Source organism: Rhinopithecus roxellana, chromosome 20, assembly GCF_007565055.1.
Source record: "Rhinopithecus roxellana isolate Shanxi Qingling chromosome 20, ASM756505v1, whole genome shotgun sequence".
Classification (NCBI taxonomy): domain Eukaryota; kingdom Metazoa; phylum Chordata; class Mammalia; order Primates; family Cercopithecidae; genus Rhinopithecus; species Rhinopithecus roxellana.
The window spans coordinates 46,891,951-46,905,820 of NC_044568.1; the positions used below are offsets into that span (position 1 = coordinate 46,891,951).

The window sequence follows — 13,870 nt, forward strand, 5'->3', positions numbered from 1 at the left end:
ACACTGTTTCTTTTCTGCCCCTTTAGGGACAGTTTTAATTCCAGGAACCACTCAGCTGACCCAGAAAGACATTCTCTACAGACTACAATCTTCAAAAGCAAACTGCATCATCACCAATGATGTTTTAGCCCCAGCAGTAGATGCTATTGCACCCAAATGTGAAAATCTGCACTCCAAGCTGATTGTATCAGAGAACTCCAGAGAGGGGTGGGGGAACCTTAAGGAGATGATGAAGTGAGTAGCCATGCTTATTGTAGAACAGCTTCCCAAAAGGAAAGGCAACAATGAAAAGATATTAAACCCAGTAGTGATTAGAAAAATGCAAATTAAAACAACAGGCAAAGAGAACAGTTGGTAGTTGTTGCTGCACTAATAGTACTAAACTCTGAAGTAGGAAGGAGCTTGGAGTGCTTTTTGTAGGTTGGGATCCCCTGAGATGGAGATGGGTGTATAGGATGTTTATTAAGGAGTTCTTTTGGGATTAACACCTGTGAAGGATGAGTAAGAATGTAGGATTGGGCAAAGAAAGAAATTTATTTGCGATGTATTCCCTGCAAAGCCTTCAGTCAACCCTCTGGGACCTCTGAAGGTTGAACAGCTCCTCAAAGCTGTTCCCAGCTAAAGCAAGAGGTCCTGGCCTTTATACACCCACATTGATCAGTAATTGGATGTAGGTTGTCCCTAGGAGTCAAGACCTTTAACAAAGCAGCTCTCTTCAGTCAAGGCGATCTCTAAAGAGAGCTCCCAGCACCTGTGGGGATTAAGACCTTCATTCTTGCAGAGGGCTCTTGGAAGTGCAACACAGCCTCAATCACAGAGCTGTTATGATCTCCCAGAGAAATTGATCACAGTTAGTCCTTCAGTGTTGGCTATCCCATTCCCTTGCTGACAGCAACACTGGTATCAGGTTAAAATAAGAAAAATGCTTAATGTTAATGGATGCAATTATAAAACAGAATTTCACTGATGCTGAAGCCTAGCATGGAGTGCTTCCATGGGTTACTTGGAACTCTTGCCAGGTACTGGTTAATTCTTAGAATTGGACTGGCAGCAAAGTCCTTCTCTAGAATGAGCTTCCTACCTTTACTTAAGGATTTGGGAGCATGCCTGCAACTATGGACTTTTTCCTACCACATTTAAAATTGCTAATACCGAGTTCTTGCCAAAGGCCAAATACTGTTCTAATAAAAATAATGTTATAATTGCAATCATAGCTTATATTGATATGGTTATGTGCCAGAAACTATATTCTAAGGACTTCAGATATATTACCTCATGTAAACCTCACAGCAACCTAGGTACTACAATTATATGCTGAATAAAGTCAAATGCTCGTACCTGGCAGAGCTAACTTTCAAACCCAGGCAGTATGGATGCTGAGCCTACACTCCTCACTTCCGTATGTACTGCCTCTAGTAAGAGATCAGTACGATAACCCTGCCTCAGGTTTTGAGGGCAACAGTATCGGTAATGGAAGTGATAGGAACACAGCTATAGATACTATTTTTTTTTTTTAGACGGAGTCTCGCTCTGTTGCCCAGGCTGGAGTGCAGTGGTGCAATCTTGTCTTACTGCAACCTCCGCCTCCCGAGTTCAAGCAATTCTTCTGCCTCAGCCTTCCAAGTAGCTGGGATTACAGGCATGTCCCACTATGCCCTGCTAATCTTTTGTATTTTTAGTAGAGACAGGGTTTCACCGTGTTAGCCGGGATGGTCTCAATCTCCTGACCTCATGATCCGCCTGCCTCGGCCTTCCAAAGTGCTGGGATTACAGGTGTGAGCCACTTCGCCTGGCCTATAGACACTATTTTTAATTAACTAAGATAATTATGAAATCATAGACTGAACACTTGGTGTAGCTTTGTCAGGTTTTGAAAACAGCTTTTCAGCCAGGGGCGGTGGCTGATGCTCATAAATCATCACTTTAGGAGGCTGAGGTGGGATGATGGTTTGAGTCCAGGAGTTCAAGACTAGCTTGGGAAACATAGTGAAACCTCTTCTCTACATAAATAAAAATAATTAGCCAGGCGTGATGATGCACGTCTGTAGTCCCAGCCTACTTGGGAGGCTGAGGTAGGAAGATTGCTTGAACCCAGGAGGTCAAGGCTGCAATGAGCCGTGATTGAGCCACGGTACTCCAGCCTGGGTGAGAGAGAGAGAGACCCCGTCTAAAAAAAAAAAAAGGAAGGAAGGAAGAAAAGAAAAGAAAAGAAAATAGCTTTTCTATATTTCTCATGAATGACCTGGAATGGCCTTGTTGTTTCTACTCACTCTCATCCCCACATGCCTGGATAAATCTGTGTGCATTTTAGACACTTGATATGTATGCGTGCAGCTGCCCTAATGTGTGACTTGTGTAGAAGTCTGATTATCCTTTGGAACTAAAAGGTTTTCTTTCTCTTTAACTGGAATTCTTTCTTCCCTGGATGGATGGTTAGATCCTGTTCAATGTTATTGTCTACTATATCCAGAGTGTCTATATATGTAGACTCCCTTGTGGGAAACAGAAAAGCCATCCTTTCATAGTTAGCAAACTTTTTTTTTTTTTTTTTTTTTTTGAGCCAGAGTCTTGCTCTGTCACCCAGGCTGGAGTACAGTGGCTCGATCTTGGCTCACTGCAACCTCCACCTCCCAGGTTCAAGCAATTCTCAGCCTCCTGAGTAGCTGGGATTACAGGTACGTGTCACTGTTCCTGGCTAATTTTTGTATTTTCAGCAGAGACAGGGTTTCGCCATTTTGGCCAGACTGGTTTCGAACTCCTGACCTCAGGTGATTCACCCGCCTCAGCCTCCCAAAGTGGTGGGATTACAGGCATGAGCCACCATGCCCACGCTCAGCAAACATATTCCGTAAAAGTGACAGAGAATAAATACTTAAGGCCTTGCAGGCCATATAGTCAGTCTCATCACAACTACTCGACTCTGCCATTGCAGTGTGAAAGCAACCACAGATAATACATCAATGAATAGGCAATAACATTTTACTTACAGAAACAAGAGGCAGGTCAGATTTTGCCTGTAGGCTATAGTTCATTGGCCCATCAGTACCCATGACTTTTACTAACATGTATTGTATTAACATACTCATTTTTAAAAATCACATTTTAAAGCATCCATAGGGGAAGGAAGGGGAAAATTCTTCCTTATCCATGATTGCAAGATCACAGACTCCTTACTCTGCTCCAGGTATGATAAAAATCTCAAGTTTTAAAAATGCTTCAATCCTTCTTGATTGTGGAATAAAAAGCTAGGAAAGCAGCTATTACAAATGGGCTTTTGATGACAAAGTTGAGTTTTGATTCTAGAAAGCCCCAAAAGGACAGAGAAAGTGATGGCTTTTACCCTGTAATTCAGGCTATCCCACTGGCACCTGATTCACGACATGAAGAGGTTCAAGTGGATAGCTTCTCAAAATTGTTCAGTGGTAACAGTCTATGATGCTGTGTTTAACATGCAGTCACTGTAGTTTTTCCTTTGCAGAGGTGCCAGTGACAGCCACACCTGTGTGAAGACAAAACACAATGAGATCATGGCCATGTTCTTTACCAGTGGAACAAGTGGATATCCGAAAATGACTGCACACACCCACAGCAGTTGTGGCTTAGGATTATCTGTAAATGGAAGGTATACTTCCACAGAAGTGCAGCTTGAAGTGTCAAAACTGCAAAGATGATGACTTATGTACTGGTCTTTTATATTTACTTTCCTATGTACATCAGGGCTACTCTTTGTTTTCTCAGGTTCTGGCTAGATTTAACACCCTCAGATGTGATGTGGAATACCTCAGATACAGGCTGGGCAAAGTCTGCATGGAGTAGTGTTTTTTCTCCATGGATCCAGGGAGCCTGTGTATTCGCACACCATTTACCCCGTTTTGAGCCAACTTCTGTCTTGCAAGTAAGCCAAAGCACAGGGAGGTCAATATTTAGAAATGCATTAAGCAGTATGGCTGGCAGAACTGGTGAATAAAGCAACTTGCAGAGATCAGAGTAGACAATATGATTTAAGATATGTCACATCCAGAAAGTCAATAAGCCTGAAAAGATACAGTCGGCCCCCTCTGTATCTATAGGTTCTGCAGCCTCTGATTCTGCCAGCCACATATTGAAAATATTTGGGGAGAAAACCAAAAAAACAAAATACAACAATTAAAAAAATGTAAATAAAAAATACCATGTAACAAATATATACATAGCATTTACATTGTTTTAGGCAGTATAAATAATCTAGAGATTTAAAGTTTACGGGAGGATATGCATAGGTTATATGCAAATACCACACAATTTTATATAAGGAACTTAAGCATTCCTGGGACCAGTCCTGCAGACACTGAGGGATGATTCTACAAGAAAAGGTAAGAATGCATTTACATTAACATAAACAATGTTTAAATTGTGCTGCACCAACCAAAGACATTTAAGCACTTATTAAAGTTGTGGTAAGACCAAGAGTTTACTTTTTCTAAATTGCAGACACTCTCCAAGTACCCCATTACAGTCTTCTGTTCAGCAGCAACTGTATACCGAATGCTTGTACAGAATGATATGGCCAGGTAAGAAATGTTAGTAAATAGGCATTTAGTGGGGGGAGGAGAGAAGAGGAAGCTATAAAATAAAAGATCTTTCTGCCTGAAACATAGCTCCAAGCCAGCAGACACAGGATTTAGCAATCTCTCCTCTTCCTCTTTCTCCTTCTTGCCTGCATTCTGTAAATGATAATTACTGTGTCCAGGGCAGGCTCCCCAAAACAAGAAGAAAGTGAGGGTTCAGCTATATCTATAGCTCTAAGCCCAGTGGTTATGGGTAAGAAGATGGTAAATCTTTTGGATGATGGCTCTCTTTGGGCTGAGAAAATAGAGAACTTGCTTCTATTTGGAACCTTATCCCAGCAGATAGAAAAGATGATTCAAATGCTGATTCCATTTGAAACGGTGCATTGGTAATCCGAAAAGAAAAACAACCCCTGTTTCTCTTTGTTTTGTTTATGTGTTTGTTTTTTGTTTTGTTTTATTTCAATAGGGTTTTGGGGAACAGGTAGTGTTTGGTTACATGAATAAGTTCTTTAGTGGTGATTTCTGAGATTTTGGTGTACCCATCATGCAAGCAGTATACACTGTACCCAATGTGTAGTCTTTTATCCCTCACCCACCTCCCACCCTTTTCCCAGAGTCCCCACAGTCCATTATATCATTCTTATGCTTTTGCATCCTCATAACTCAGCTCCCAGCAACCACTATTTTGCTATATTCACAACACTCAATACTCCTGGTCTCCAGATGTAAGGGATCTTTTCCCACACATTGACCAATTCTCCAACATCAATATGACATTATCTCCCTGTAGGCAGCATCATATCCCACAGGTTAATGACTCGGTCCCACAAGACTGTTTCCCATTTCAAATGGTAATCATAAGTCCAGGCTGTCAGCTGTGCATATGACCAAATGGCTATAAATGAGAGGTTCCCATGACCCTTCCTTGGGTTTAGTAATTTGTCATGATGGCTCACAGAATGCAGGAACACACTTACTTACATTTCCCGGCTTATTATTAAAGTTATGATAAAAGTTACAGATGAATAGCTAGCCAGATGAAGAGGTACATAGGGTGAGGTTTACAAGGTCCCAAGTGCAGCAGCTTCTATCCCTGTAGAGAGGGAGTGCACTACCTTTCCGGCACGTGGTGCTCTCCAAACCTCCTATTTCCGGGATTTTTTTTGGAGGCTCCATTATGTAGGCATGATTGATTATTAAGTCAATCTCCAGCTCCTCTCCTTTCCCTGAAGAATGGGGGTGAGGCTGAAAGTGCCAAACTTCTATTCCTGGCTTGGCCTTCCTGGTGACCAACCCCTATATGGGAGCCCCATTGAGAGTCACCTCATGAGAACAAAAGACAATTCTATCACCCAGGAAATTCCATGGAATTTAGAAGCTCTGTGTTAGGAACTACAGTCAAAGGCAAAATATTAGGACAGAAGATACTCCTAGCACACCCATCACTTGGGAAATTACAAAGGTTTTAGACGCTCTGGGCCAGGAACCCAGGATGAAGACCCAGTACAGGTTGAGTATCCCTTATCCAAAATGCTTGAGACCAGAAGTCTTTTGGGTTTCAGATTGTTTTGGATTTTGGAATATTTGCATTACACTGGTTGGGCTGCCCTAATCCAAAAACATGAAACGAAACCTGAAATCCTCCAATGAGTATTTCCTTTGGGCATCATGTTGGTGCTAAAAAAGTTTCAGATGTTGGAGCACTTTGGATTTAGAATTTTCAGATTAAAGATACTCAACATCTGTGTATTTCTTGTTATAGCACATATCACGGGTAAATATATTTTAATTGATGTTATTTAATTATCGAATAGGAAATAATTCACTTGCCTTAAAAGTAAAAAGGTATAAAAAAATACACAGTGAAAGGGCTTCCTTCAAACCTTGTCCCCAGTGACCCAGTCCTCTTCCATGGAGGCAAACTGAGTTTCCAGTTTCTTGTCTATTCTCCCTGAAAATACAAAAACTAATACATATGTGTTCTCCCCTTCTCTATTTTTTTTTTTTTTTTTTTTTTGAGACGGAGTCTCGCTCTGTTGCCCAGGCTGGAGTGCAGTGGCACAATCTCAGCTCACTGCAACCTCTGCCTCCTGTTCAAGCAATTCTCCTGCCTCAGCCTCCTGAGCATCTAGGATTACAGGTGTGCACAACCATGCTTGGCTACTTCTTGTATTTTTGGTGGAGATGGGGTTCTGCTATGTTGGCCAGGCAGGTCTCGAACTCCTGACATCAGGTGATCCGCCCACCTCTGCCTCCCAAAGTGCTGGGATTACAGGTGTGAGCCACCACATCTGGCCTCCCCTTCTCTATTATAATCATAAATGGAGTCACAAGATTCACACAGTTCTGCACCTTGCTTTTTTCCCCTAACAATACATTCTGGCACTGTGTTGTGCAATATGGTAGCCACTAACCTCAGATAGTTATTTCAATATAAATATTAATTACATAAAATTAAAAATTCAATTCCTCAGTTATACTAGTCCTGTTTCAGGTGTTCAGTATTCATATAGGGCTAGCATATACTGTAGTGGGTACAGTAGATTACAGAGTACTTCCATCATGACAGAAAGTTCTATTGGACAGCACCGTCCAAGAGCTTCCTCATTTTTTATAACTGCATAGTATTCCATTGTATAAATATCCCACCATCAGTTTAACCAAACAATTGGTAAACTTTTCATTGCTGATTTAAAGTGTTATCATGGTGCTCGCTTCAGCAGCACATACACTAAGATTGAAATGATACAGAGCAGATTACCATGGCCTCTGCATAAGGATGACATGCAAATTTTTGAAGCAGTCCATGAAAACATAAAAATGAAAACAAAACAAAATAAAATGTTATTATGGGGTACCTTCCCTAAGAACAGAATTACTTTCTTTGTAATAAATTACACCTCCACCCCAAAAAGGGGGGTGAAGAAAAACTAGTATTTGCTATGTTCTAATATCATTCTATGATATTAGAATGATTTATCTTTTAATATTTTTATTTTTAATTTGTGTAGGTGCATAGTAGATGTATATATTTATGGGGTAAAATGGTTTGTTTTGTGCTAGGGAGAGGAATTAAAAAGCAACTAAAACATTTTATATTGAAGTTCATAAGAAATAATCCTTAATTTTCACTTCTCTCCATTTTTCCTCCTAAATCTAACTTATCTGGTTTTCTGAGAAGCTATAAGTTTAAAAGCTTAAAGCACTGTGTGAGTGCTGGGGAACCAATCACCCCTGATGTGACTGAAAAATGGAGAAACGAGACGGGCCTAGATATCTACGAAGGATATGGACAGACTGAAACGGTACCTGACCTCACTGAAAAGACGTAGCTGGACTCCATTTAGTCAGATGAATAAAAACCAAAGTGTCCACTGTCTCCTTATGATTATTTGAGGGATAAGAGTTGAGTGGTTAGAAAATGTTTAAAAAACAATGCTTGCAAGAACCTAATTGCAAAAAAGCTCTGATAACAGATAGCTGTTTAAATAGTCATTCATTGACAAACACCACTGTTAATGGATCAGAGTGAGGGCAATTACAATTTTTTTTAAATGAAATAATGCTGGATCTACTGAAAGAAAGAATTCCTCCCAATGTGATAGGGAAATATCTTATTTAGAGCTGCCTCGAAATGGAAAACGCTGAGCTCCTTGCTGCCTGAAATATTAAGAGTTTGCTGGACAACTCCTTAGCAACCATACTCTAAAAAGGATTTTTTTAAAAGAGCTCATAGAGATAAGGAATAAGAAATTCTAGAGGAAACGAATGAAATAAGAACAAAAAAATGAAATAAGAATAAATAATGAAATAAGAAAAAAGAACAACAGTGGTTATTTTGTGGAAGAGGGAGGAGTAAGATGAAATAGATAAGAGAAAGGTTGAAAAAACTTTTCACAATGTGTCTTTATAATGCTTCAATTTATGAACCATGATAATGTATCACCTGGTAAAAAATGAAAATATCAAAAATAAAAAACAAAAAAAGAAAAATTCATGAACTAGAAATAGCATAATAAGTATCGTGCTAATATGAATGCAAATGTTAGCATACTCATGTTTTGATAAATATGGATATATGAGTAATTATTGTTATAACTATATTTTATACATATGCATGTATTTATATGTTGTTTATCACTACATTCCATGAGAGTATAGTGTTCATTTTGAGCTTAGTTCATAGTAAGTGTTCAATAAATAATTTGTTGAATGAATGCATGATAGATGAATAAATTTTAACTGACTTGTAATGTTATCTTACTTTTTCTTCTTCTTCTTAACTAGGTGCTAATCTGTGGAAATTTTAAGGGAATGAAAATTAAACCTGGCTCAATGGGAAAACCTTCTCCTGCTTTTGATGTTAAGGTTTGCACATCCCCTTCCAGGAGAATGCTTAACAACCCAATCTGTACACTATCTACCTACTGCTTACCCCCATATAAACTCTCTTTGTTATGGTGGTGATTCCATTTTACTTCCATGATACTTTAATTTTTATTAATAGATGAAAAGGAGTTAGAAATGTTAGCTTATTGGTCTCCATTATTTTGCAAATACCTATATTGTACTATACAATTCTAAGCGTTTAATAAATGTTAACCCATTAGGCTGGACGCAGTGGCTCACGCCTTTAATCCCAACACTTTGGGAGGCCGAGGCAGGAGCATCGCTTGAGCCCAGGAGTTCAAGAACAGCCTGGGCAACAATGTGAGACTTTGTCTCTACAAAAAAATATAAAAAACTAGCCAGGTGTGGTAGTACATGCCTGTGGTCCCAGCTACTCAGAAGGCTGAGATGGGAGGATTGCTTGAGTCTGGGAGCTTGGGGCTGCAGTGAGCCATGATCACACCACTGCACTCCAGCCTGGGCCACAGAGCAAGACCTTGTCTCTAAATAAATAAATATTAACCCATTGAATTTCCAGAAGAAACCCTATGAGAAGCATACTAATATTAGAACCATTTTACAAATGAGGCACAAAGAGGTAAAAGAACTCACCAGAGGTCACACAGCTAATAGCTGCTAGAGTCAGGCTTCAATCCCAAGCAGTCTGGTTCTGATATCTGCACTCTAAACCACAACACAACACTGTCCTCTCAGGCGAGGTAGGTCAAGACCTTCTGAGGAGGTCAACTAGGCCCAAAGAGGCTTCAGTTTACAGTGGCTGCAGCACTTTCCCTCTCTGCTCCCAAGCCTTCCTGGCCATTTCCAGTCTTTCTGTATCCACTGCCATTACTACCACCCGATGCCTAGGAGGCATTCCAATTCCCCGTCAGCAAACTTTATATAGGGTTAAAATTGTTCTCTGATCAACCCAGCTTCAAAGCTGGGTGTAGCCAAAGGAACTTACACTAATTTAGATACTCCTCAACTTATGATAGGGTTATGTCCCAAAATAAAGCCATCATAAGTTGAAAACATCCTAAGTCACAAATGCATGGCTGACTGGGAACTGTGACTTACTGTTGCTGCCCAGCATCTAGAGAGAAGGATGGTTTCAACGGAATGGTTATCTCTTTCACACCATTGTAAAGTTGGGAAATAGTAGGTTCAACCCATCTTAATTCAGAGACCCATCTGTACGTTAAGAGAGAGCAAAATCAGCAAAAATATGGATGAATTAACAGAGTACAGCTCTTAGATAAATGTTTCCCAAGCTTATTTGATCATAAACATCATATGGATATGTATTAAAAATACTAATTATCAGGCCCCTGGAGAGACCAATTCAATAGATTTGGAGTGGGACTCTGGAATCTGAAATCTTGTGATTTTAATAAGCACCTCCAGGTCGTTTTTAGGATCAAGTAAGTTTGAGAGAGTTTAGATGAACTTCATTGCTGTTGTAACTCTTTATAGAATAAACCCGGTCCTGGGTCCTTTCTCTCACTTTACCCTTGCTATGGGAACCTTGTCTCAAGATAGGATAGCCTAGTGGTTCAACTGTATCTCTGCTATTCACTAGCTGAGTGTCTGTGGGTACATTGTTGAAGCTCTCTAAGTTCCAGTTTCCTAATTTGTAGAGTTGGGACTAGAGGGACCAACCTCTCTGTTTGCCTGGGACTTATCTGGTTTTAGCACTTAAGGCAATACATCATGAAGAAGCAATCCCCCACAACCCCTCACCACTTCAGTCCCCGGATGGTTGGTAACCCAAATAATAACAGAACTGATTTCATAGGTTTCTTGTGGTGATTAAAGGAGACAGTATGTTTAAAGAGCATATCAGAATGCTTAGTATGTAATAAAGATCCAAAAGATGGGTGCTGTTATTTACCTCTCCCTCACATTCCTCTTTGAAAAGCTTCTCTAAGAAAAATTGGTAGGAGAGCCCTAGTTGCATTCCATAAACAGGCTTAACAATAGTTTGTTGGTTAACAGGCTACCTTAGGTTGAAGAAAGAAATACTGATAATTAAGCACGCTCATGTCTGCATTACAGGGAAGTTGATATGTAACACAGCAATGTTCTTTTTCTTCCTCCCTTAATAGCAATTCCCAATATGCATGGCTATCAGGGTCTTACAGGCACAGCTGTACTCAAAGTGATCCCAACTGCAAGGTACCCCCACCTGTTCCCCATTAATTTGAGCCCAGTGGTTTTCTAGAGCAGCTATCTTTGAATGCAAATATGATGAGGCTGAGAGGAAAACAGTACTCTGCCTGCATCCCCACTCATTTTTAACTCTTTCCACGGGCCGTTATTACTGGGCTTCTTGTTCCTTAGCTAAGAGCATCTGCAGTAACATTCTGGCATCTGGGGATGTGTTCCAACAAGGCGAATATTCCTACAGCTTCAAAGCCCAACCTTTATACTCTTATTTGTTTGCTTTTAAATACTCATAATTTTCATGTTTAAACATTTTAAGACCCTATGAACAATGAGGAACATGATTCTCCCCAGACACAGAAGATTTTTTCTATATTCCCATCTATTAAAATCTGTGATAAGCAACTGGAACTTTTAAAATACTTCCTTTCCGTCAATAATTTTTTCATACCTGGAACCACATATTTCTTTAGATCACTGGGTGGGAATTTATATTTTTTTTATTTGCAAGAGCTTAAAGAGAAGTTTTTACACCTAGAATTCCTTTGCCATTTAAGTTTCTCATTCAGCACATAAGCCCCTTTCCTTTTGGAAAGTGTTAGATAAGTATTATACTTATTCTCCATGCAGGCCACACCTCAGGTTTGAAGGTATCTGGAGAACATATATAAAAGCAGAATTTTGATACTTAGAAACAGCTAAAAGTCATTTAGAGCAAAATCTGATATATAAAATCAGCAATCAACTTGAGAAATGCTAATCTGATTTTTAAAAATTGGATTAAACTCTCTAGAGGCATTGCACAGAGGAGGGTAATGATTAAAAGCATATGACCTGGAGTGTAAGTGGTGAGATTTGGATTCCAGCTCAGTCATGCACAGTGTTAAACTCTCTGCACCTCAGTTTCCTCATGTGTAAAATGGGCATAAAAGTTCTAACCATATAGGGCTACAGTAAGGAATAGGTACATGTAAAGTACTTAAAGGTTTAGCATTGATTACTTAGCATGTAGTAAGTACTTAATAAATGCTAGTTACTGTTAGACACTTCAGGGAATGATGAGGATTGGAGACAGGGTAAGAGAGCAAGGCTGTGGCTTACTCAGCATTGTCAACCAGAGAATATTCCCCTTTTCCTGTTTACTTATATTGGGCTTCTGAAGTAAGGTTCTGTAGGTTCCACAGCTAAACAAAGTTTGAAAACCAGTAATGAAGATATTTATTTATCAAGAGGAAAAGATAATCAAGACCTAGTACTAAATGATAAAAACAGGTTGACAAAACTGTATATTACAAAGCAATCCTGTTTTTCTTTTCTTTTTCTTTTTTTTTTTTTTTTTGAAATGGAGTTTCACTCATTGCCCAGGCTGGAGTGCAATGGCATGATCTCGGCTCACTGCAACCTCCCCCTCCCGGGTTCAAGCAATTCTCCTGCTCAGCCTCCCAAGTGGCTGGGATTACAGGTGCCCGCTACCACGCCTGGCTAATTTTTCTATTTTTAGTAGAGATGAGGTTTCACCATGTTGGTCAGGCTGGTCTTGAACTCCTGACCTCAGGCGATCCACCCACCTCGGGCTTCCAAAGTGCTGGGATTACAGGTGTGAGCCACCGCGCCCAACCAGCAATCCTATTTTTCTATTTGTCTATATTGTCTCAAAGGATATTACCAAAATGAGATTATTGCTGGATGGTAAAATTTTAAAAAAAAATTTATCCTCCTTTCACGTGTTCGTAACCTGTATTTAATATTTTATGCAATAAGAATTTAAATAAATATATTTCTCTTAGGAATTTAAAGTATATTTAAAATGTTTTTTGGGCCAGGTGCAGTGGCTCATGCCTATAATCCCAGCACTTTGGGAGGCCAAGGCTGGAGGATCACTTGAAACTGGGAACCAGCCTGGGAAACATAACGAGACCCTCATCCCTACAAAAAATAAAAATAAACATTAGCTAAGCATAATGGCATGTGCTTATAGCCCCAGCTACTTGGGAAGCTGAGGTGTGAGGACTGTTTGAGACCAGGAGTTTGACGCTGCAGTGAGTTATAAGCTATGATTGCACCACTGCACTCCAGCCTGGGTGACAAAGTAAGACCTTGTCTCATACACACAAAAATTTTTTTAAGTCTTCATTTTTAAATGGCAAAAGCCAAAACAAACCTTGCAAAGTTAATATTTAAGCTGTGACATTAAACAAAAATTTCCTTAAATAAATCGTTCTGTTTTATCCTAGATTGTAGATGTAAATGGCAATGTTCTACCTCCTGGACAAGAAGGAGATATTGGCATTCAAGTTCTACCTAACCGACCATTTGGCCTTTTTGCTCATTATGTAGTAAGTGACTTACTAAATAATCTCTTATTTTCTATTTTATTTCTCAAGTGCTTGGTAACAATCCCTGTTTGCCACAAAACATACCTAGGATAGATACTTGACCCTTTCTTGACAGATTGGTTGTCCTGAATAGTAATCCCAAAGACAAGAAATTGAAGAAATACCCAAATTCTTGCTGAAGAAAAGCGTGCTGGTCTCCTGAGGCTAGATCACTGTTCCAGGTCCATGAAGGCAAGAGGAAGGGACCCTAGAAAGAAGATGGCCTCTTATCATCCCCTGATCCTCTCAATTATCAAACAAAACCCGCTCATTTTCCTGAAATCCAAGTCGTGCTCTTTCTTTTCAGGAAGAGAGGGACAGGGGATGCGGGGGTGGTGGGATTAAGCAAATGTCTTTCACGAGAGGCTTTCTAAGCTCCTTACTGTTTGCAAG

The 13,870-nt window shown here is 39.8% G+C and overlaps 1 protein-coding gene and 1 non-coding gene across 5 annotated transcripts in view; both read left to right on the forward strand.

Moving 5' to 3' along the window:
• Positions 1–13,870, forward strand: part of ACSM3 (acyl-CoA synthetase medium chain family member 3) — a 34,204-nt gene that overhangs the window by 13,946 nt on the left and 6,388 nt on the right. For 2 of the 4 annotated variants that reach the window (XR_750647.2, XM_010388571.2), the window contains exons 4-10: positions 27–234; positions 3,479–3,622; positions 3,739–3,895; positions 4,471–4,550; positions 7,732–7,855; positions 8,838–8,918; positions 13,337–13,438. Coding sequence is in view for 2 of the 4 variants with exons in the window: in XM_010388571.2 (XP_010386873.1) it covers positions 27–234; positions 3,479–3,622; positions 3,739–3,895; positions 4,471–4,550; positions 7,732–7,855; positions 8,838–8,918; positions 13,337–13,438 (896 nt within the window). In the remaining 2 variants the exon portion in view is untranslated. Of the gene's footprint in view, positions 1–26; positions 235–3,478; positions 3,623–3,738; positions 3,896–4,470; positions 4,551–7,731; positions 7,856–8,837; positions 8,919–13,336; positions 13,439–13,553; positions 13,670–13,870 lie in introns of all 4 variants that reach the window. The other 2 variants (XR_004055507.1, XM_010388572.2) reach the window with 2 other exon arrangements.
• LOC115895408 lies at positions 7,258–7,364 on the forward strand. The gene has a single exon (XR_004055604.1). It is a non-coding gene; the product is annotated as a U6 spliceosomal RNA (small nuclear RNA).